At 35.4% G+C, this 21852-nt stretch overlaps 1 protein-coding gene across 1 annotated transcript in view; it reads left to right on the top strand.

The window, feature by feature from the left end:
- The window catches only part of shroom1 (shroom family member 1), a 43802-nt gene that overhangs the window by 14780 nt on the left and 7170 nt on the right, over positions 1–21852 (top strand). Inside the window, exons 2-5 of the mRNA XM_073824368.1 lie at positions 14697–17158; positions 17248–17300; positions 18304–18738; positions 19822–20373. Coding sequence (XP_073680469.1) covers positions 14774–17158; positions 17248–17300; positions 18304–18738; positions 19822–20373 — 3425 coding nt within the window. The 5' untranslated portion in view covers positions 14697–14773. The remainder of the gene's footprint in view (positions 1–14696; positions 17159–17247; positions 17301–18303; positions 18739–19821; positions 20374–21852) is intronic.

Genomic DNA, 21852 nt, shown 5'->3' with positions numbered 1-21852 from the left:
CAAAAAAGCCCTAGTGTCAGCTCTGTCAGTATTGTCCGATTTACTCGATTTCTCAAATTACAACAAATCCAAACAAAGGCACAGCAGAATGATTACAATACTGCATGAATCTGCGTTTATAACAAATTACATGAGCCAATGGTTCAAGGAAAGATTCACCCATTAACTCTTGCTTCCTCAATGAATCAGCCGTTGAATGAATGACTCAATGCTTCACTCATTAAGAGTGGTGCTTATACATTTCATATTAAGAGTATCTTTTTTTTTGTAATTTCAGATTTTAATATTAATTAAAAACATTAATGCCCTAATAAATCTATATTTTCATAGATATCTCTAGAACCGCTTCTTCAAGAACTGACTTTTGAATGCGTGCATCATTTGAACACTAGGACTAATAAATAGTTTTCATTTCATGTTTATCATTCATATTAACTAATTGCTTATTAGCATGCATATTTCTAGCATGCTGGCAGTTTATTAGTACTTATAAAGCACATATTAATGCCTCAGTTGTCTTCGGTGTGAAAAGGTGGATCTCAAAATCATGCAGTCATTGTTGGAAAGGGTTCAAATACACAATGCTGGAAAACCAAGAATTTGTAGGACCTGGGGGATTTTTCTGATGAACAGCAGACAGTTTAACTGTTCAGGACAAACAAGAGACTCATAAACAACCATCACTAAACAAAAAACACAGCTGTGGATCACTCAGGTAACAGTATTAAGAATCAAGTGGGTTTAAAAAAAAATCAACTATTATTATCTCTTGTGGACTATATGTAAACGTCTATGATGTGAAATCTTATTCAGGTCAGCGCTAAATTAAAAATACCATGCATTTTGTATAATCCCTGTTATATTGGTAAAATAATTAACATTTTGCAGATTCTGCAAGGTGTATGTAAATTTTGACTTAAACTGTATATATACAGTAGAGTATATAACCCCTTAACTGTAATGCACACAAAAACTGCTCGTTACATGTATGCCACGTTTTTATTTATCTGTATTTATTTGATTTGTTAAAAAAAATGTTTAATTTTGTAGATTCCAAATATTTCCAGTGTATTTAGTTCATTAAAATGTCAGCATTGCAAGTCAAAACAGAATACAGAAAATTGACCTGTGAGCTAAAATAACATTTTGGATGCGAAATGCATGATTTTCAGCCGTGACTAGGAAATTTATTTGCTATTCCAGTTCTAATACAAGAAAACCAAGCTTCATCTTCATGAAAGGATGTGAACGACTATAATCAGGGCTGTTTTGTTCTATCTAGAGCAACTATCAGTGACAGGAAAGAAAGCCCCTTTGTGACATCATTGAATTGTACAGCGTGTTAGATCACTGCGACGCCTCGAGAAAAGATTGCATCAAGCTTCATCGCTCTTTTATCATCCTGACACCTTTTGTGCCTTTCCCTTCATCTAGCTGCTCTATTTCCTGTGTTCTCATAGCTTCTAATTGTGAGTTTTTAGGTAATGAGAGAACAGTATCAGAGCCCACCATTATTCCTCACAGTATCCTTATCATGGCTGACAATAAGGTTGCTGGTCCTAGTCAGATCCCACTACTGTTTATTCTGTTGTGCTCTTCCTAGAAAGGACGGCCGCTATATAGACATCAGGAAGGGCAACATAAAGAATGTCGAATCTCAAAGTGGGCCATTTCCTCACTTATGCTTCTGCACGTCCGTTTACGGTCTTTTGTTACACTTGTTCTTTCACCTTGTCCTGTTACCTAAGCGAGGCAATGTTAAGAATGTGTCGTAATTTGGCACGAACATCTCCCTGGTTAAAGTTTAGTTCTTGCTGGCCCTTTTGTGGTTTTTATTTGCATCAGTAAAACATAGTCAGTTTTTCTAGACATGTACTTATAAAATGTGCCAGACACATCAGTTTCTGAATGTGTCATTATATTTGACTTAGCTTTACTTGGTTCTGTTTACTTGACCTCATTGTTTCTTCGAAAGTAGTGACTTTTAGGATTTGTATTTAGTCACATTTTATCCTAAATTCCATGGATTTCAACATTAGAAAAGACCAAGTCGGATTTATAAAGGTGGAAACTGTCTGAGACATGTTTTTCAATTGACCCTTTGCTAAGCTCCACCTTAAAATAATTAATTGCAGTCTTCTGCTTATTTCTGATTTTATGAAGGATTTGTGTATTTGAGTAGTTTTAAATGTACCTATTAAGCTAACCAAATTTTATTTAAGTGCACAAGGTATTGGTATTAGTACAAAAAGTTAAAATAAAATCTTAATCTCTCACACAAAAATATGTAATTTTATTTTAGATGACAAAAGCATTTCAATTAAGTTGCACATTAATACAAAAAGTGCATTTTTGTACCCTTTAGGTTTAAATGCACATCATATTTTATTAAAACTTCTTGTTTAAACAACCCTTTTAATGAATAATTGAAAAATGTTTTATTTAAAGGTCAATAAAAAAAGAACACAAGCATAAAGTTTAATCAGTTATATATTCATAGTGAATTGTCCTTTAAGCACATTGCATTATCTAGATTAGTCCACGTTCAGCTAAGTAACACACATTCAAAAATCAAATAACAAAACAAACCAATAAATCATTATGGGGATGAAGACAGAAACTATTTCTGTGTGAGTTTGTTGTGATTGGAATTAATTTAAAGTCTGCTAGTGTGTGTTCCCAATTTTCCTTTGTGATTATTTACAAAGTCGTCAAGTGTCTGACGCCTGGTGTTTTAAAAATCTGTTCAAATTTGAAAAGTTGTGTATTTTTATTCCAGCATTAAGTCGCTTTTTTCTGGACATATATGACTGGTTTCCTTCTTTGAATGGATGACATGCCTCTTTCATCTTTGGGCATAAACTATAGTTACGTCTAGATTTTGTCATTTTAAAGCTGTGAAAATAAGTTATTAATCATTTTATAAAGATTAACTTAAAGTGACAAGCATCAGTTAACAGTTAAAGTCGGTTTATAAAGCATTTACAGAGACGTTTGATGTGGAAGAGCTTAAAGAGAGCACACTGAGCAACAATTTTTAATACATTTCATGTAATATTTATTAAAATGACAAGATTGTGCTAAATAAATAATCTAGGTCATGTATTAAATTCAAGCATATTTTAATATGAACAACTGTTATTAGCAATATCTATGGAATTATAATTTTATTGATGTCACACTGAAGCTGTGTGATTTTAATAGTAATGCACCCTTTAAAAATTACAGCAGTGTAAAACCACAGACCAGCAATAAACTGTAAATCTGTAATATTATGCATTTAAAAGTACAAGCCAGTAATTTCTGTGAAGTTATATATTAGTAGTTTTATACAGCCAGTCAGATAACTGTGTTCTGTAACATCTGCGTTATGTTGCTAAAAATATCTTTTGGATCTAACTTTAATTATTTCCCACTTCCAGGTTATAATATGCAAAAGTCTAAACATTAATCTCTTAATTTTACAGCAAGTCGTGAAACTTACCCAAAATAAAGGTTTAAACATCTAAGAAGTGCACATTTAAAGGGCTCCTCTTTTGGTTAAAGTTTTTAGACAGCTTTTAAAATGGCTGGCAGACAGTGTGAACACATGGATAGTTTCTCCATTTCTCATTGTGCAATGGTCAGATTGACTTGAAATTACAGGAGGTATGTAGTAACAAACACATCTGTTGGTTAAGACCTCAAGTAAAATAATACCTTTTGTTTCTTTTCATAATCTGAGCTCAAAAATTAAAATGCTTAATGGGTATGTGAGCTTAATAGGTATTTTTACCCTAAATGAGTCAAATTCTGTTGCCTGGAACACTAAATAAACTACATTGACATTGTTTTTTTCAGCGAGGAAAGGTAAATATTGAGAAGTGCTCGATTTGAACATTTTATAATCAATAATAGTACCTTCAATATCTGTCTATGGGTCATGGACTAAATAAATGAATTTAACATGTAATGTAGAAAAGTATTAACTGATTATGTTCATGAGTTGAAACCATACATGGGCAGAACCTGGGAAATATTCCCACATGGCTGCGTTTACTTTTTTTAATAAAAATTGTTGGCACATCATAAATGAATCTTATTATTCTCCAAAATGAATCGTATTTTTGAGGTCCTAAACATGCTCAAACTCATGAAACTTTGCACACGCATCAGAACTGGTGAAAATTTATGTCTGATATGGGTTTCGGAAGTGGGTCTGGCAAAATGGCTTGATAGCACCACCTATACACGTTCAGTGGAGTGTGCTTTGAGCTACGCTGTTCATCTACATGCACAAAAATTGGTACACACATGTAACACACCAATACCTACAAAAAAGTCTCTTGGAGCAAATTCCGAAACCTAACAGGAAGTCAGTTATTTTTAATTTTCTCAGCAAATTTTGACATTGACATCCATTTTCAGGCGTTGTACTTCAACAAACTCCTCCTGGAGATTTATTCGGATCAACACCAAATTTGGTGAATCTCATCTAAAGGCCCATATGATGTTAAATTGTGAAGATCTAGAGTTTTCGTTGGAGGGTGTGTCCGTGGCGTCCTGACAAATTTCGATTATTCGCCATTGAAACAGGAAGTTGCTATAACTCAGGAATACAATGTCCAATCTGCCCCAAACTTCACATGTGTGATAACACTCCTGACCTGAAGACATCTTCATGTCCACATTCAGTTATAGTTATAGCGCCACCTGCTAGCAACAGGAAGTGACATGCTTTACGCTTCAACAAACTCCTCCTAGAGATTTATACAGATCAACACCAAAATTGGTCAGTCTAATATAAAGGCGTTAGTGATGTTAAATTGCGAAGATCTTGAGTTTTCGTTGAAGGGCGTGTCCGTGGCGGCCTGACAAATTTCGATGTTTCGCCATGGCAATAGAAGTTATTACATTTTGTATTACATCACCTGATGATATTTGCAGGCATTCTGCAGGTGGAATATGTACATTTGGTTTTGCATTAAATGAACTAAGAGGAACAGTTTTTTTCAAACATGCATACTTTTTGTGGATCAAAATGCCTTTTTTTCGGCCAAAATGACTGAAATTGTGTACCTAAGACTGATCTGTCTGCTGACAGATGATGGGTTTGGCTCAGTTATGCTCCAATTCAGAAAACCTACACTATATATCAAATTGTTCTTCTGTGTTGTGTTAGTGTACACTTTTAAAAATAAAGGTGTTTTAAAAGGTTCTTCACAGCGATGCCATATAAGAACCAGTTTTGGTTCCACAAAGAACCAATTAGTTAAAGGTTCTTTAAAGAACCATCTCTTTGTTTCCTTTTTATAATCTGAAGAATCTTTTTTTTTTTTTTGCCACAAAGAACAGATGTTAAAGGTTCTTTATGGAACCATTTAGACAAAAAGGGTTCTTCTATGGCATCGTGAAGCAACTTTATTTTTAACAGCGTAATTATTACATTTTACCTTGTAGTGCATGTCCTTTATAAATTAGGTTACTGGATTTTTACTCATGACTACAAAATCACTCATTCTACAAGTGCATAAGTGTGTTTTTGAAAAAATAAATGAGTTGGATTAAAGTGTTCATTCCTTGTTTGGTTAGTCATGTTCCAACAGGGTTTTGGAGCATTGCCACACTCTTAGCAAATATTTAGCATTGCTATATTGCCTTTTAATGAATACCTCTGCAAGTATTTTCATAATTTGCATTGATCCTGCTTTATACCTTTGCTTGTTAACGGCATTAAAAGTCTGAGTCAAAACCAATGATCGTAATCCCAGACAACAGTCCTGACTAGTCCGGGTCCAAATTGTTTTTGTGACGTAGATCTGAGTTAGAAAGTCATGACGTTCACAAACAATTTTACTTCTAAAACCTGATGATAGCTAAATATTAATGACTAAGCCAGATATAGCTGGCCTGATCTGGAATTTTGATCAATGGATGACACATGTGTAATGTTGGCTATTTATGTTGTTTGAAATTTCACTTCATCCTCACAAGGAGCCATTAAGATGATTAACATCTAGCAATGACATCAGCCTGTAGGCGAGCACATGTTGATTATCCGGTGGTCTTGGTCTTGTGACACAATGGAAATGGAAGTCATGCTGTAAAGTTCCTCTTAATCCTCCTCACTGAATTCCACCCATCCATGCTCAAACATCTCCTTATTACATTTTGGCAACCGTAGTAAATGTCTTTGTGCTCTTGCACAGTGTAGTTTCCTGCACATCTCAAATTATGTTCCATTCTGTGGTGACTTTTTAAACACAAATTCTTTAGACTAAATTCATAAAGCACACTTTTTGGCATAATTTGGAGGAAAAAAATACAGATTCATTGGAAATGAAAATGGAAATTGGTAAAAATGTCAATATTTGGGTAAGAACTGTTTTTTATACAGTATACAATAAAATGACTATTTCTGTCTTTGTTTAGATGATCATATATTAATATTTTAGTAGAACGGATTTTCATAATTAATAGATGAGACATGGTAAAACAATTACAAAACATTTAAATTTGACCTAGGTGTGTACGATATTGACAATTATCAATATTTTTATGATATTTTTTCGATAACGAGAATTAAACTATATATTTGCTGAGTGTGTTTTTGTGCTTGTATCTTGGCTCATTTAGGCCTTTTATTGGTAAATAAATGACACTAAAATGTCCGTAGGTGGTGGTGATTGTCAGTGACTGAGTGATTCATTGAATCATTCATTCATTCATACGATTCATTTAAGTGAGTGCCTGCATCCCGATGTGCTTATTCTCAATCCTATTCTATGTGATAATAGTAATTTTCAATACTATTTAGGGCAGATAAGGTGGATATGCACATTGAATCGATTAATGAGTGATTCATTGAATCATTCATTCAAATGATTAATTTAATTGAGTGCCTGCATCCCGATGTGCTTATTCTCAATCCAATTCTATGTGATGGTAGTAATTTTCAATACTATTTAGGGCAGATAAGGTGGATAATATGCACATTGGATCGATTGAGTGATTCATTGAATCATATATTCAAACGATTCATTTAAGCAAGTGATGAATGAGTGATTCATTGAATCATTCATTCAAACAATTCATTTAAATTAGTTTTTAATTGAATCATTCATTCAAACGATTCATTTAAGTGAGTGCCTGCATCCCAATGTGCAGACTATCCATCCTAAATTTTATGTGATAGTAGTCATTTTCAATACTATTGAGGGCAAATAGGGTCGATACTATGCACCTAGGGACACAGGGATCGATTAATGAGTGATTCACTGAATCATTCATTCAACCGATTTATTTAAGTGATTCATTGAATCATTCATTCAAAGGATTCATTTAAGTGAGTACCTGCATCCCAAAGTGCAGACTATCCATCCTAAATTCTATGTGATTAGCAGTAATTTTCAATACTATTTAGAGAAGATAGGATGGATAATATGCACGTAGAGACACAGGGATTGATTAATGATTGATTCATTGAATCCTTCATTCAACCGATTGATTTAGGATAGTGAGTAATGAGTGATTCATGGAATCATTCATTCAACCGATTCATTTAAGTGAGTGCCTGCATCCCAATGTGCATACTATCCATCCTAAATTTTATGCGATGGTAGTAATTTTCAATACTATTTAGGGCAGATAGGGTGGATACTATGCACATAGGGAGACAGGGATCGATTAATGAGTGATTAATTGAATCATTCATTCAACTGATTCATTTAAGTGAGTGATTACTGAGTGATTTGTTTAATCATTCATTCAAATAATTCATTTAAGTGAGTGCCTGCATCCCAATGTGCATACTATCCATCCTAAATTCTAAGTGATTTTCCATACTATTTAGGGTGGATAATATGCACATTGGGATGCAGGGATCAATTAATGAGTGGTTCATTGAATCATTCATTCAACCGATTCATTTAAGTGAGTGATTAATGAGTGATTCATTGAATCATTCATTCAAATGATTCATTTAAAGTGGCTTATTCTTTCAAAAATGAAGCAAATGGCTGTCTTTATGAATGGATCATTGAATCACTGACTCAAATGATTTGTTTAAAAATAGATTCATTCAGGAACGATGCACAAATATTCTGCTCCAACTTTGTTGAGAACTATTTACATTGGCAAAACAAAACAGAAATTGTGTTTATAATGTAACTCAATATTAACTTCTTGAGTTTTGAACTGTTGTATAAAATTAATAGGCACATTTATGATCATGCTCACGCATTAATATTTAGGAAAATGGCCCTATTTCATGTTTGATATTACCTGACTATATCATTATAAATAAACTCATATAGGGATATATTTTGCTTTCATAATTTGAATTATATCCATTCATTAGGCGCTATAGGGAAATAACAACTTGAAGAAGAATAACAATGTTCAGTAAACAGTAAAAATGTTTGCACTATAAACCAGTGTGCTGATAATTAAAATAATACATTCAAATAATATAGTAAGACATGCCACTTTGCAAGCAGCAAAACAAACCGTTTTGTACAGCTAAAAATACCTAGAAGCCACACCCATAAAATTTACAAATGGCCATTTCCACTCTTACAGGAAGAAAAAGTTGAATAAGGTTTTTCTAACTGCATTCTAATAGATCACACAGTGAATGCTTTTGGACTCAAGATGTGTTTTTGTTTTTTTGCAAAGTGAGTGACATTTTAAATCATGTTAGCTTGCATATCATTAAAACAACAATTACAATATGATCATAGACAATAATTATTGCACACACCCCTAATTTGATCTTCAAACAAAATAAAAGTTTGAATAAAAATCCAAAAGTGCCCAGAGTACGAGAAACGCCCATCTGTTTTTGTATCTGCTTAAAAAATAAATAAGTGATTTTTTTTTTTTTTTTTCAGCCAGTTTCAGATGTAGTTCTACATGCTTTACCTATCTGCAAACTCATGCTCATCTGATCTTAACTTACTTGTGGTTCATTTTTTAACCACAGAAATGCATCACAAAAAAAATGTTAATCTATTTTGAAACTTTTTTTTGAAAACATACTATGTTTTCTTTAATACAAGTCATAAAAAACTTTTTTTTTATTGCGAAAGACAGGGAACAACATAAGGCACAACCACCATAAATACTGTAAATAATCAACATAAATATTATACTTCCAACAATATAACAAGAATGAGGGAAAAGAAAAAACACACACAGAGCAATCAAATAAAGTATATTAAAATAATACATAGCCATAAAAAAAACTTACTGTGACTTATATTCCAAAGAGACTTACACTATATAATGCAATTAATATCAAGTAAAATATACATATTGTGCACACATTTGCATTGGTGCCGAATGAGAGAAGTATAGGCATTTCTCACACCTTGATAGTTTCACAAAAAAAATGTAAAATGCTTGCTGTTTATAGTAAATGTCTTTTATAATGAATGCCACAATAATTAGTTTGTTTATGCTTATGTTTTTCATTCATGTTATGTTGTAAACTATTAATTGTATAGTGTTTATAATGTCTTTTAATCTTTTGTTTAATGTACCAGTAATGTACATCATTTATAAATGTAATCCTAAAATAATTGTCTTTTTCTTCTGTAATCACACGTGGTTGCTGCTAGTAGCTAGTATTACCTTGTTTTGTCAAGAGATCACATCACCCTTTTATGAGAACAGGTGACAGATGGGTGACGCTTGAATTCTTGGAGTCTGAGTAAGGTTAGGAATAGCTCACCTTTTGTTTGTCAAAGTCTTTTGTGAATTCAGAAGTTCAACTGTCAGGTGGGAGTGGCAGGAGCAATTACAGCAGTGTCTTGCACCTGCAGGGGATTCCTCACAATGAAGAAAACACATTAGGCATGAACATGGTGTACAGAGATGTTGAGCTGTTTAACAGTTTAGTTGTGAGTTACGACGTCCCAATTCTTAGAAAAGACTTGAAATTGCCTTTTATAAATTGCAAGATGTAAACTTGCAATTCTGATTTTATAACTGGCAGCTGCAAGTTTATATCATGCAATTCTGAGAAAAAGAGTCAGCGCTGCAAGATGTAACTTGCAATTGCAAAAACGTCATCGCAATGAGCTTTTTATTGTTTATTCAGTTGCCAGAGCTGGGTAGATTACTTGCCAATTGTAATCTGTTACTGATTCCAAATTACACAGCAAAAATTGTAATCAGTGACTTAATTTGTCACATTACACATTTTATGTAATATAATCAGATTACTTTTGGATTAAAATCTATTTGTGTCAATAGATTTGAATTACAATAGATATTTTTAAAGGCCGTTTTCTCAAAATGATTTTTTTTTCTCCTACATTGAGCCATAAATCTCCACTTCAGTAGCACTTACACACATCAAACTTTACATTTTTATTCCTGTCTATATCCTGAAGGTTTTTACAGAGGGATTTGTTCAGATATAATTAGCTTGATTTTATACATTTTATTCCCCCCAAAAATGTTCAAAAAGACATGGTTTTCAATCTGTTCAGTTTTTTCTGAATTATGGAGTGACAAAATTAGATACCCCAGATCCCCTCTGTAAAAGCATTTGACTCTAATGTCAAAAAAATTAAACAAGAATTTTAAAACTGACTTGATCCAGTGTTTAGATTTTTGTACTAGAAATGTATGCAAATTAGTGGATATTTCATTAATGCTCATTTGCATATTTAAACATAACATTTTAGAAAACTTGTAATACAAATTTTTTTTGCAATTATCCATTGAGTAAGTAAGGTGATAACTGTTAGTTTTTTTTTTTTTTACCCTATTCACCTGCAGTGTCTTAAAAGATGAAAAAGATGAATCAATGAATTATGAATAATTTACTGCTATTGTGTGAATATGCAATCATGTAATCCATAAAAAAGTTACATATAATCATCTCAGGGTTTCCGCGGGGTCTTAAAAAGTCTTAAAGTCTAAAATTTAAAAATCAAAATTTTAGGCCTTAAAAAGTCTTAAATTCGCTGTTCTAGGTCTTAAATAATTTTACACAGGTCTTATTTTTCCGATGTCCATGTAACGCTACCTCTAATGCTCATCTAAATTCTCTTTCTGTTGTTTCCGTGGTGTTGTAGTTCTTTATTTCACTATTCCAAATATAATTTGCTGAATTTAAACTACAAATGAGACCAGCATGCAATAGCCAATCAGCTTTCTGTTATTGGCGCGAGTCTCTCTCGGATTGTACCGCAGAAGTCAAATGGATTTAATTTTTTAGCTATGAGGAAGTGCAAGTTTAGCGATACTGGGCTTGGAAAAACTGAATATAGGGCTTGGCTAAGGCCAGTTGCTAACAACTGTAGATTTTTTTTTTTCCCTCTGTGGAAGTTACTGCGTCTTCAGACAGAATCGCAGTATTTATATAACATTTCTAATATATATATTTATAAATCAATAAATGTATTTAAAACATTAATCTCACTTTTAAATTTTGCAGTGTAAATTATGTAATCTCACTGCTAACAGACATTTAGAATTCATTGATAAATTCATAAAATAAATTTCAGAGGTACGCATACATTTCAAAAGGAAAAAAAAAATCGCTTCAGAATTTTTTTTTTTTTTTTTTACATCAGATATTTCTAGTGGTACTTTTATGGGGATATTTTGTGTGGAATAGTATCTGCTGATATGGAAAGTTCACTGTATATCGTAGTAATAAATTTAATTTATGACAGCCATGAAATTTTGTTTACTTTTTACATTAAACACATTAAGTATCACATATGCATGTAATATAATATCTATTTCCATTACAGGTTTAGGTCTTAAATTTCATATAAGGTGGTATTAAAAAGGTCTTAAAAAGTCTTAAATTTCACTTGTTCATATCTGCAGAAACCCTGTCATCTGCTACCAAGCTCTGTCAGTTAAAGAAAGGGCTTCCAAACTGTTGAGAGAAAACACATGTAAGATCACTAAAAAAACTCTTTCTTTAATCTCGTTGTTGTCTTGGAGATACCAAGGCGATTTTTCTCTCCTAAGGGAACGCAATAACATTTCCTACGACAGCAGCTCTACATAAGTTCTTCTTGTTCTACCGGCTCAAATGATTTTGAAAGGAATAATGGTCTGGATGATGAAGCCTTTACAGTACTCGAGGGGAGGGTCGGCCCATCTCTGAGAGGGTCTGTAGTGAAAACGTCCTGCTTGGCAGCTCTCTCCGTGCGGAGGACTCTGGGAATAAATGGCACCGGGGCCCTCTTTATTCTGAAGCTGGCCGGGAATGCGAGGCCTTTTTTTCACTCCTCAGACACCATTATCAGCGGTGAAATATTCCCTCTGCTGCACCCATTGTGCGCTCGCTGGGAGGACGTCACAGGCAGGGAGGCCCATCCTGCCGGCGTTTGTCTGAGCAGAGATTTGCTGCGCTGACCAAACAGCCAATCAAAGCCAGTGTTTTCCAGGATATGCCTGTGGAGAAGTTTAAAGACTTTAAGACTGCTTTTTTGTCTCTCTCTGTGTCTTGGGTTTTCTAAACTCTTACTCTGGTGAGAGAAGCTTGGCAATGATTCTCACTGCAGAAAGCATAAAGTAGTATACATCTGTTGACATACTAATGCTACTGATGCAGCCTAGCATGCTTTATAAATTTATACCGAGTAGTGATCAAAAACATAGTTTGTCCGGATATAGCACCTGTGTTTGTTTCCTGTAGCTCTTGTGAACATCGTCACTAGCTTGCATTGCCCTTCCTTCCACTTGAATGTTTCTCTGTACTCGTGCCCAGAACATTATGCAGCATTTCCTGCACATGAACACCATGTTTATTTACCTAAATATGTAATTAGGGCATAGGGTTCTCATTGTCAATCAGAAAAGCAGTGTTTGTTCTCAGTTTTGATCACCACAGAGTTTACTTGCTTAATTTTGGGAGCATTTTTAACGTTTAATAGTGATTTTAATAATGCTTGCTAAGGTCCAAAGATTATAGTGTGTAAAAGTGATGCCTAGAGTTTATGGATTAAATCTTGCATATATAAATTCAAGGTAGAATCTTTTATAAAGCTGCCATTCATTGAATTTCTCTAAAGTATATAATCCATCTAAGAGTTCTCACATGACTACTGACGAATGTTTCAGCTCGGTTAAAATTGCATTCCAGACATTTTCAATCAGTCCCTTATCCAAGCACCTGTTCCTCAGGACTCTCATTAAGGATGTCTTTGTTGATCACCATGCCGCTGTTCGTTATTTAAAAAGAAAAAGTTTTGTAATATCTAATTACATGGGAACTTGTCAAAAAAAAAATGTAGTGTAAGCATTTTTTACATTCCGCACAACTTTACCAACCAGTTTTATCAGTTTCCTCATTAGTTAGAAAAACCCCCAAATGTTCCCCCTTGCAAGTCTTCAGGCTTCCGTTAAAGATCTAAAAGAGCAGTTTAAGTCATCCTGACAGTGAGCAGGTAAATAGGGCTCAAGGAAAGAGCTTGGAATTAAAAGAATTTTGCACATGAAGGCTGAAATCAGATTGCTTCGTAATTATCTTAGGGGACGTTTGGAGTACTGCATTGTACCAAGCACTACACTTGAATGGAGTTCAAACACATGCTTTCAGGGGAGGAAGTTGTAATTCACACACATCTCTCATGGAAATCATAGGTGCATCCCAAATGGTTGACTTTTGCACTGTTTTATGCCATTTTATAGTATATTAATATGAATTGAGTAAGTAGTGTGTTCACACTGAAATCTCAAAAAGAAACGTGCATTTCAGATACCCAGATTATTTAAAGTGTGCCGCGACAAGCAATAAAGGGTAATCTATTTTAAAAACGGTTTCCATTTTCTGTTCAAGTGCATGCAATAGGCTAAAGCTTGCCGCAAAGCAGCGGCAAAAGTAATTACAAAGAATGTGTTGGGGGAAATGGTAAGGCGATATTTGAATTTACTGATTAATAAACTACTGTTTTCTGAGTAAGTATCGCAAAGATGATCGCCATTTTCTAATTGGATGCAGCTTAGAGAGAAATGCACCTTTAGGGATTTTATAATGAAAGAGTTATTGTTTTCGATTTGAATGAAGACTGAACTGCAGAAAGCGCATCCTGTATTTTTCTTTAATTTAAAAAAGCACAATGTTTTGTTGATGGTGTGAGTGCACACAAAGTAGAACCTTTACAGTTTCGAACAATGTATTACTCTTAACTTTTATGAGCCAAAATGACAGTGTATTTTAAAAATGTTGCCAATGCAAGTGATTGTGCTGGTGCCTCCATATACTGTAAAGCACGCTTCAGCTTCCACTTTCTGCACAAACAATTGGATATGCATCTAAGAGCACACATTTATATAGGCATTGTGACATGCTTGATCTGTTTTATATCTATTTTTATTATTCTATTATTTTTCTAAATTAACTTAATGAATAAATATTAAATAATTATTAAATAACTAAACAAAATATAATCACTTTTACATTTCATACAAAACTGAACTCTTTTAATAGCTGAAACAGTAGTCTGGCTCGAGCCGGACCTGGACAAAGAATTCTGATAAGCTGTCGGACAAGGACAGGGCCAGGGCTGGGGTAGTGCCTAGATTTTAGGCCTGTGCAAGGCTCTAAAAACTAGGAATTCTGTAAATGCAAACAAATTTCTATTGTAATGTGTATGTGTCCAATAGGACATTTATTTTATTTTTATTTTTTTTCTTCTTCAAAATGGCAATTTGACATTTGTTTATATGTTTGTTTCTCCTAGGTAATGCCAGTTTCCTGTGGCTACTGTATAGTGAGGACATAGTTCACCTGGGTCCATAACTCCACTTCATAGTCCAAATGGATTCCTATCATTTCCACTTTGAGAGGATGAGTAACCTTGACCTACACCCTCTTAGTCTCCCAGTCAGTCGACTTTCTCCGGCCAAGTCCAGTAGTAGTATAGACCAGTATACCCATCACCACAGCAAAGGCGACTCAGCCTACAGCTCATTCTCTGGTGGTTCCACAGTCCCCGATTACCCTTCTCCTTTTCTACTGGATGAACTCCAGTCGCAAAACTTGCACTACACAGATCTGAAATACTTGAAAAGTAAACACAGCCCAACCTTTCATGATTCAGATTCCAAAAGCATGGACCACCTTTACCGTTCCATGGAAACTGTTGCACAAGAGCATCAATGCACCAGCAGTGGATACTCTGACGAACCACCAGTTCATACAAATCCATTACCACCTCCACCACCTCCGCCTCCTGCCCGTCTGAACAGTTTTGTAACTACCAGGAACCTTGAAAACTCAAGGGCACGTCAGAGTCCAGAAGGACAACTTGCTGACCTTCCTTCTTCGCAGCTGACAAGCAGTTCAGAGGTCTGTGGTGTTCAGGCTGAGCCGGTCTATGGTCGCACATTTTCACAGCTTAAAAATCACATCAAGCAAGACCCAGAGGACAAGATGCTTGATCCACCAAAGCCTACAGGAATTTTAAATAGATCTCCTCAGCAATCCTGTCAACCGGAGAACTTGCATCCCTCTTGGAGTGGCCAGTCCGAAACTCAACGGAAGAGGTCGCATTCAGCTTATGGTGGACCCGTTTCTGAGAACCAGTACTTTGTCAGTTCCTGCGATATGCCACAGAATATGATCAGTGGGAGTATTCAGCACAAAGGACCGTTTTATTTTGTTACTGGTGTCTTCAAGTCTTCTGAGCCCAGTGTTGGTAACAGTGCGGAAACCTCCAGTGAGTGGTCTTATAAAGCTCAGCGTAGAAGGCAAAGCTGTCCTGATGGACCGAGTGGTAAACTATTCTTCCAAGAGGAGCACAAACTCAGCATTCAGAATGAAATTGTGGAGTATCCTACTGACAAGGCAGTGAATTCCTCTTTCATGTCAGAGCAGACTCCTGAAGGTGCAGAGGACCAGAGATTCGTGAGTAGAGAAGCTGACAGGCATCACTCCACAAGCCACCCTATCTTCTATTGTGGTCCAGAGGAAAATTCAGTTGGCACAGTAATGACCCCTGCTCTAATCAAAGAAGACCATGCCAAGAAAGACGAACCGATGACAAGAGTTTCGAGACGCCCCCAACTGGATATTCCAAGTGACAAGATCAGCAAGGAGACTACCCCACTGTTATATCACCTCACAGGAGCGAACAGGGCATTAAACACAGACAAGTTCAAAAGCAATAATGACTCTGGTATAGAGGCCAAGAATCCAGACTTCATCAAAGATAAAGAGAAAACAGGAAATGATGAGCAAACCTCTCCCAGTGGTGAATATCGGCAGAGTGAAATGACAGAAAAACAACCGAATGAACTCTTCTATGCATGCGGTACCTTAGATGATTCCTACAAGAAGTACTACAAGGAGAAACTGAAAGATGCCCAATCCAAGGTTTTAAGAATGACTTCATTTAAAAGGAGAGATTTGCAGCTTTCTCAGCCCCACAGGATCAAGCAGACAGATCCTCCATTACAAGACAAACTGGCCAACTTGGAGACACCTCCCGTGCCACAACTACACAATCCTCAAGATTACAGGAAGGAACTTGAGAAGCCAATTGAGAAAGAACCAGAGAAGCTACAGAATATTGCTCAACCGCAGGTGCCTCGAGTAGGGAGTAGGAAGCGTTTGACACCCGATCAGAAGAAACTCTCTCAGTCTGAGCCTGAGAAGTTACACCAGCTGGCAGATGGACCCGCTCATATGACTTGCCACTCTCTTGGCAATGAAGTAGAAGCGGAAGATCATCTCTCGGAGGGTGATCACGGTCTGGTGGCTTCTAGGCGGAAGATGTTTGAGACACGGGGACGTGCTATGTCTGCTTCCAACTTCTCAAAATCATCTCTCAAGCACCTTCAGCATAAAGCTTTGGTAGCATACATAGAGCGTAAAACCGGTCAAAAGGTAGCTGAGCCCCAGCACCCGGTTCCACAAGTACCCAGCCACAGGAATTCAACTGCGGAGAGGTCCAGACAAAATTCTGGTAATTCAGACTCCATAAAGATCCACAGGCCTCTCTCCGCAGGTCAGATTCTTGACTCCGTGTCAAGTTCTGTTAAGTACGCCCAGTTCACCACTGCTAAGCACTCAAGGCAGTCTAGCTGGAAAGAGGAGTCCCAGACAGCGGGGAAGTCAGCCTCTGTGGAGAGTCTCCTGGACCAGCCTGAACAGCCCAAGTTCTTTCGGTCCCGAAGCACCTCGACCCCCCATGCTTTCCAGGTATCTTATAAAAATGTTCAACAAAATTGCAGTTTGACTAACTTACTGACATAGATTTTCATATTCTTATAATTTTTCTTTTTTTATAGGTTCGGAAACATCCAGACGAGTTCTCAGCCATTCATAATAAGGCTAATTCAAGGTAACATATTATCGCTTTTATTGTTGCGTAGGATATCGGTAGATGTTAGATCTCTGTCCGGCATTTATTATTAGGGTTGCACAGATTTATAGGCCAATAATCGTTATCAGCTGATTGTTTAAGGCGAGACACTGCAGGTGAATAGGGTTAAAAAATTAACTAATAGTTATTACCTTACTTACCCAGTTGATTGATTACATTTGATAATTGAAAACATTTTTTGCATTACAAGTTTTCTAAAATGTTAGGTTTAAATATGCAAATGAGGTTTAATGAAATAAAACACTGGATGAAGTCAGAGTCGATTGTTTTTACAGAAGGAATTTTGTGTATTGTGTATATATATTTTTTTTTTTTTACAATTTTTGGGGGAATAAAATGTATTATATGAACAAATCCCTCTGTTAAACCTTCAGAATATAGACGGGAATGAAAATGTAAAGTTTGGTGTGTGTTAATGCCACTAAAGTGGAGATTTATGGCTCAGTGTAGGAGAAAAAACTCATTTTGAGAAAACCTTTAAAAATATGGATTGTAATTGAAATCTACTGACACAAATAGATAAACTGCTATAAAAGAAACACTTAACAGTGTCTTGTGGGTGTTATCTTTCTACTAGTCTCAAAAAACACTTTATGAAACACTAAAAAGTCCAAAATTGCATTAAAAAACAGTGTTTTATTGTGTATTTATTTTCAAAATATTTTAACTTTAGTCTGATAATTGCAACTTTGTTCTTGTAATATTTTGACTTAATTGTCAGATTTTTTTTACTTTTATTCTTAAAATATTTCAACTTTATTCTCATAGTACTTCGACTTTATTCTCAAAATATTACGACTTTAATCTCGCAATTTTAGAAATAGCGTAAAATTAATGTCAGAAGGTATATAGAAAAATACCTAGATATCATTATGAATACCTGGCTGAGAAATGTAGTATAGGTGCATCTCTTAGTATCGGTTCTTAATTTTACTGAACAAAAAACATGAATTTTTTTCAGTGTTCAAAGAAAAGTAGAGGAAGATACAGTAGTCTGTCACAGTCGCACAGCGTCTGTCCCCGATGAGCGGCACGCAGTCAGAGCTTCAAGAGGGAAATCTATGGAAGAGCTTGGTGTATCCAAGTTCATGAGATCTGAAGTTCTCAGCAAGAGTTCAGAGCAGCTCGACCAACTTCAGGGCAAGCAGGTCCTGCCCGGTACAGAGAGGAGAACTGTGTCATTTCTTGCTGAAGGAAGACGCACACACAGGAGGATCCCCAGCTCTGGAGAACAAACAGGTCACTCTCAGGCAGGCCCTGAGAACCCACTCTCAACCCATTTTGTAAAGCGTGTGTCCTCTCATGATGATGAAATCCAAACAGCTGCACACAGTGGACGTAAAAATAAAGAAGACAAGGTTCTGTCGATGCCCAGTCACTCCAGGCTGGAAATCAGGTATGTCTGAATCCATTTATTTGTGGTGCCTAATCCTTTTTAGAACCTGTGATATGTTTTTTAGGTTTCTTTGATGAATGAAATTTATTCAAAATAAATATAAATCTTTTTTTAACAATGTGAGACTTTGCTTTCACTTTTAACACATCCTTGCTAAATGAAAATCTTCTTTCAAAATATTTTAATTTACTGACTGCAAACTTCTGAACGGTAGTGTATGTTACAAAAGATGCTTATTTTAAATAAATGCTGTTCTTTTTAATGTTTTATGCATAAAAGAAAGCTGACAAAAATATAACAGGTTCCAAAAAATATTAAGCAGCACAACTGTTTCCAAAATTGATAATAAATCAGCATATTTGAATGATTTCTGAAGGATCATTTGACACTTAAGACTAGTAATGATGCTTTAAATTCAGCTTTGCATCACAGAAATAAATTATATTATATAGTATATTAAAATAGAAATCCATTATCCTGAATTGCAATAATATTTCACAATAATTCTGTTTTTGTGTATTTTTTGATCAAATAATTGCAGCCTTGATGAACTTAAGAAACTTATTTAAAAATCGTACAGGTTTAACAGAGCAGTGTTTCATGACCAAAGGTTAAAAAAAGGTGCTCTAGCCCTTTAAAAATAGCAATTGTAAACCTTTACTGTACTCTGGGTTTAAATCAAGATTTAAAAGGAGGAAAAATGTGTGAAAATCCCAATAGAGGACCAGTTTGCAATAGTATTTCACAATAATTATTTTTTGTGTATTTTTTTTTATTAAATAAATGCAGCCTTGATGAACTTAAGGAACTTCTTTAAAAAATTGTACAGGTTTAACAGAGCAGTGTTTTATGACCAAGGGTTAAAAAAGGTGCTCTAGCCCTTTAAAAATAGCAATTGTGAACCTTTACTGTACTCTGGGTTTAAATCAAGATTTAAAAGGAGGAAAAATCCCAATAGAGGACCAGTTTGCAGCAACCTAGCAACTCCTTGACTCATAATCAGCATCATTGCAGAAAGTTTTGCATGAGCAAGCACAATTAACATGTTCCTTTTAATTTGATGTTTATGTTGATATATTACAGCAAGGAGCAGGATGTTTGTTCTCAAGATAAGCATGAGACATCTCTCTCTGGTCAAGAGGTTTCTTTCGGTCATGGAATCACGACAGACGCCAATCTATGGATCTCAACTTCTGAGATAAACCAGACTGAATGGCCATCTAATGAAACTGCAACTTGTGCTGAACCCCAAAATGCACCATGTAGCCCATCTGAGGAGAATGAAAACCCATTCATCACAACACTTCCTGGCATTCAGGAAACAGAGCCCAGCCTGGTACCTGCACTTAATAGGGAAGAAGACGGGAATGTAAAGAAGGAAGACGGCCCTCCTGTGACAGAAAACAAGATGTCGGAAGGGAACGGTTCGGGTGACAAACTGGAGTGGGAGGTGCTTGTTCAGGACGTGGTCTCAGCTGACCAATCATTAGCTCGCAATCTTTACCCCATAACCAATAGGAAGACAGCACTCATGCTGATGGAGCAGCTGTTGTCTGAGGATACTCTTCTAATGGAGGAACACTACAAGAAGAAACAGGAGCAGAAGGTTAATAAGCCAGAAAATGCTGCTCACAGGTGACTAATGCACATCTATTGTCGCCAGCTATTTTGACAACAATGGCTGTATGTTGAGTCATTTTTAGAGCACAGTAAACCTATACTGCTATACAAGCTGCACATTGACTACTCTAAAATATATCCACGTTTCATTTCTATAGTATTGTCCCTTGAGAAGATATACAAAAATGGTTGCTGAAATGTGAGGGGTGTACTCACTTTTGTGACATACTGTATTAGGGCTGGGCCGATAAACGATATCATATCGAATCGCGATAAAAATTTATGTTAATAACGATGATAAGCTCTAGACATTTTTTGCTCGATATGGATTAATCTAAGAGCCAATCACACAGCAGAAATATGCGACAACAGCCAATCAGCGTGCAGCGTGCGTGTGCACGTCAAAGTACAAAGTTCATTTCCTACCGCACTTTCCAAAACAAACTTAACACCAGGACGACAAAAAAAAAAAAAAAAAAAAAATAGTGGAAGCAGCGACGAAAGTGAAACTAACCTCGAGTTATTATCCAAAGATGTTGAAATTGTCGACAAAAAAGGTAGCACGGATTCCATTATATAAGTGGTTTGGCTATCTAAAAAGTGGCGCGATTGTTAAAACTGAAACCGAAAGCAAAAAACGCACGCGCATTCAAAAGCAATTTTAATCCCCCTTGTTTAGAGAGTGACTCCCCAATGCACGCAAATTAGGCTGCATGACATATCTAGGCTGTTATTAGTATGTAGACTATGATAGGTTGTGTATGTCTATAGCTCTGTATCATGCTTGAAATATTCCGTCTCTATTTGCACTTTGAATATTTAGAGAGTAGCCTACTTTGATTATGGCTGAATTATCTGCACTTAATACGATTAAGAAAGAACTCTGTCGTAATTTTTTGTTATTTATACTGTAGAGTGTTTCAAAATGCAGTGGTTGCCTCTAATTTAAATAGCTCAACCTATAATAGAGAAAATAAACAATTGTTAATAATAATAATAAATAAATAAATAAATAATTGTTACAAATTATGTTTTTACAATCATTTTATGTTTACATTTTGTACATTTACTCTCATTTACCATACTCTGTCACAACTTTTATTTTTTTAATTTATTTTAGTAAGGTGTTTTAAGTTTTAAGGCCAAATCTGTAATCTGTTTTTGTTAATAAACTATACTTTAAATGTAATTTAATGAACCCTTTCATTTTTGTGGCTTTAGTCATTGTTGGGATACTATTTTAAAGCTGGCAACATCAACAGCTTATATCGAAATATATATCGTTATCGTTCAATATGGGGAAAAAATTATCGAGATTACATTTTTGCCATATCGCCCAGCCCTATACTGTATATGCATCAAATGTATCTTAAAATAAATGGCTCTGTTCCAAAACCCTGCCTACCCCACATGGTAAGCACCTAGACAGTATTTTAAGGCATCGTAGAGACATTCCTATGAACACTGAACCAAACACCAGGTTAACAATCGAGT

This window comes from Garra rufa, chromosome 19 (assembly GCF_049309525.1).
Source record: "Garra rufa chromosome 19, GarRuf1.0, whole genome shotgun sequence".
In the NCBI taxonomy this organism is placed as follows: domain Eukaryota; kingdom Metazoa; phylum Chordata; class Actinopteri; order Cypriniformes; family Cyprinidae; genus Garra; species Garra rufa.
The sequence above is the reverse complement of the archived record's forward strand: the minus strand, read 5'-3'. Positions and strand labels throughout refer to the sequence as shown.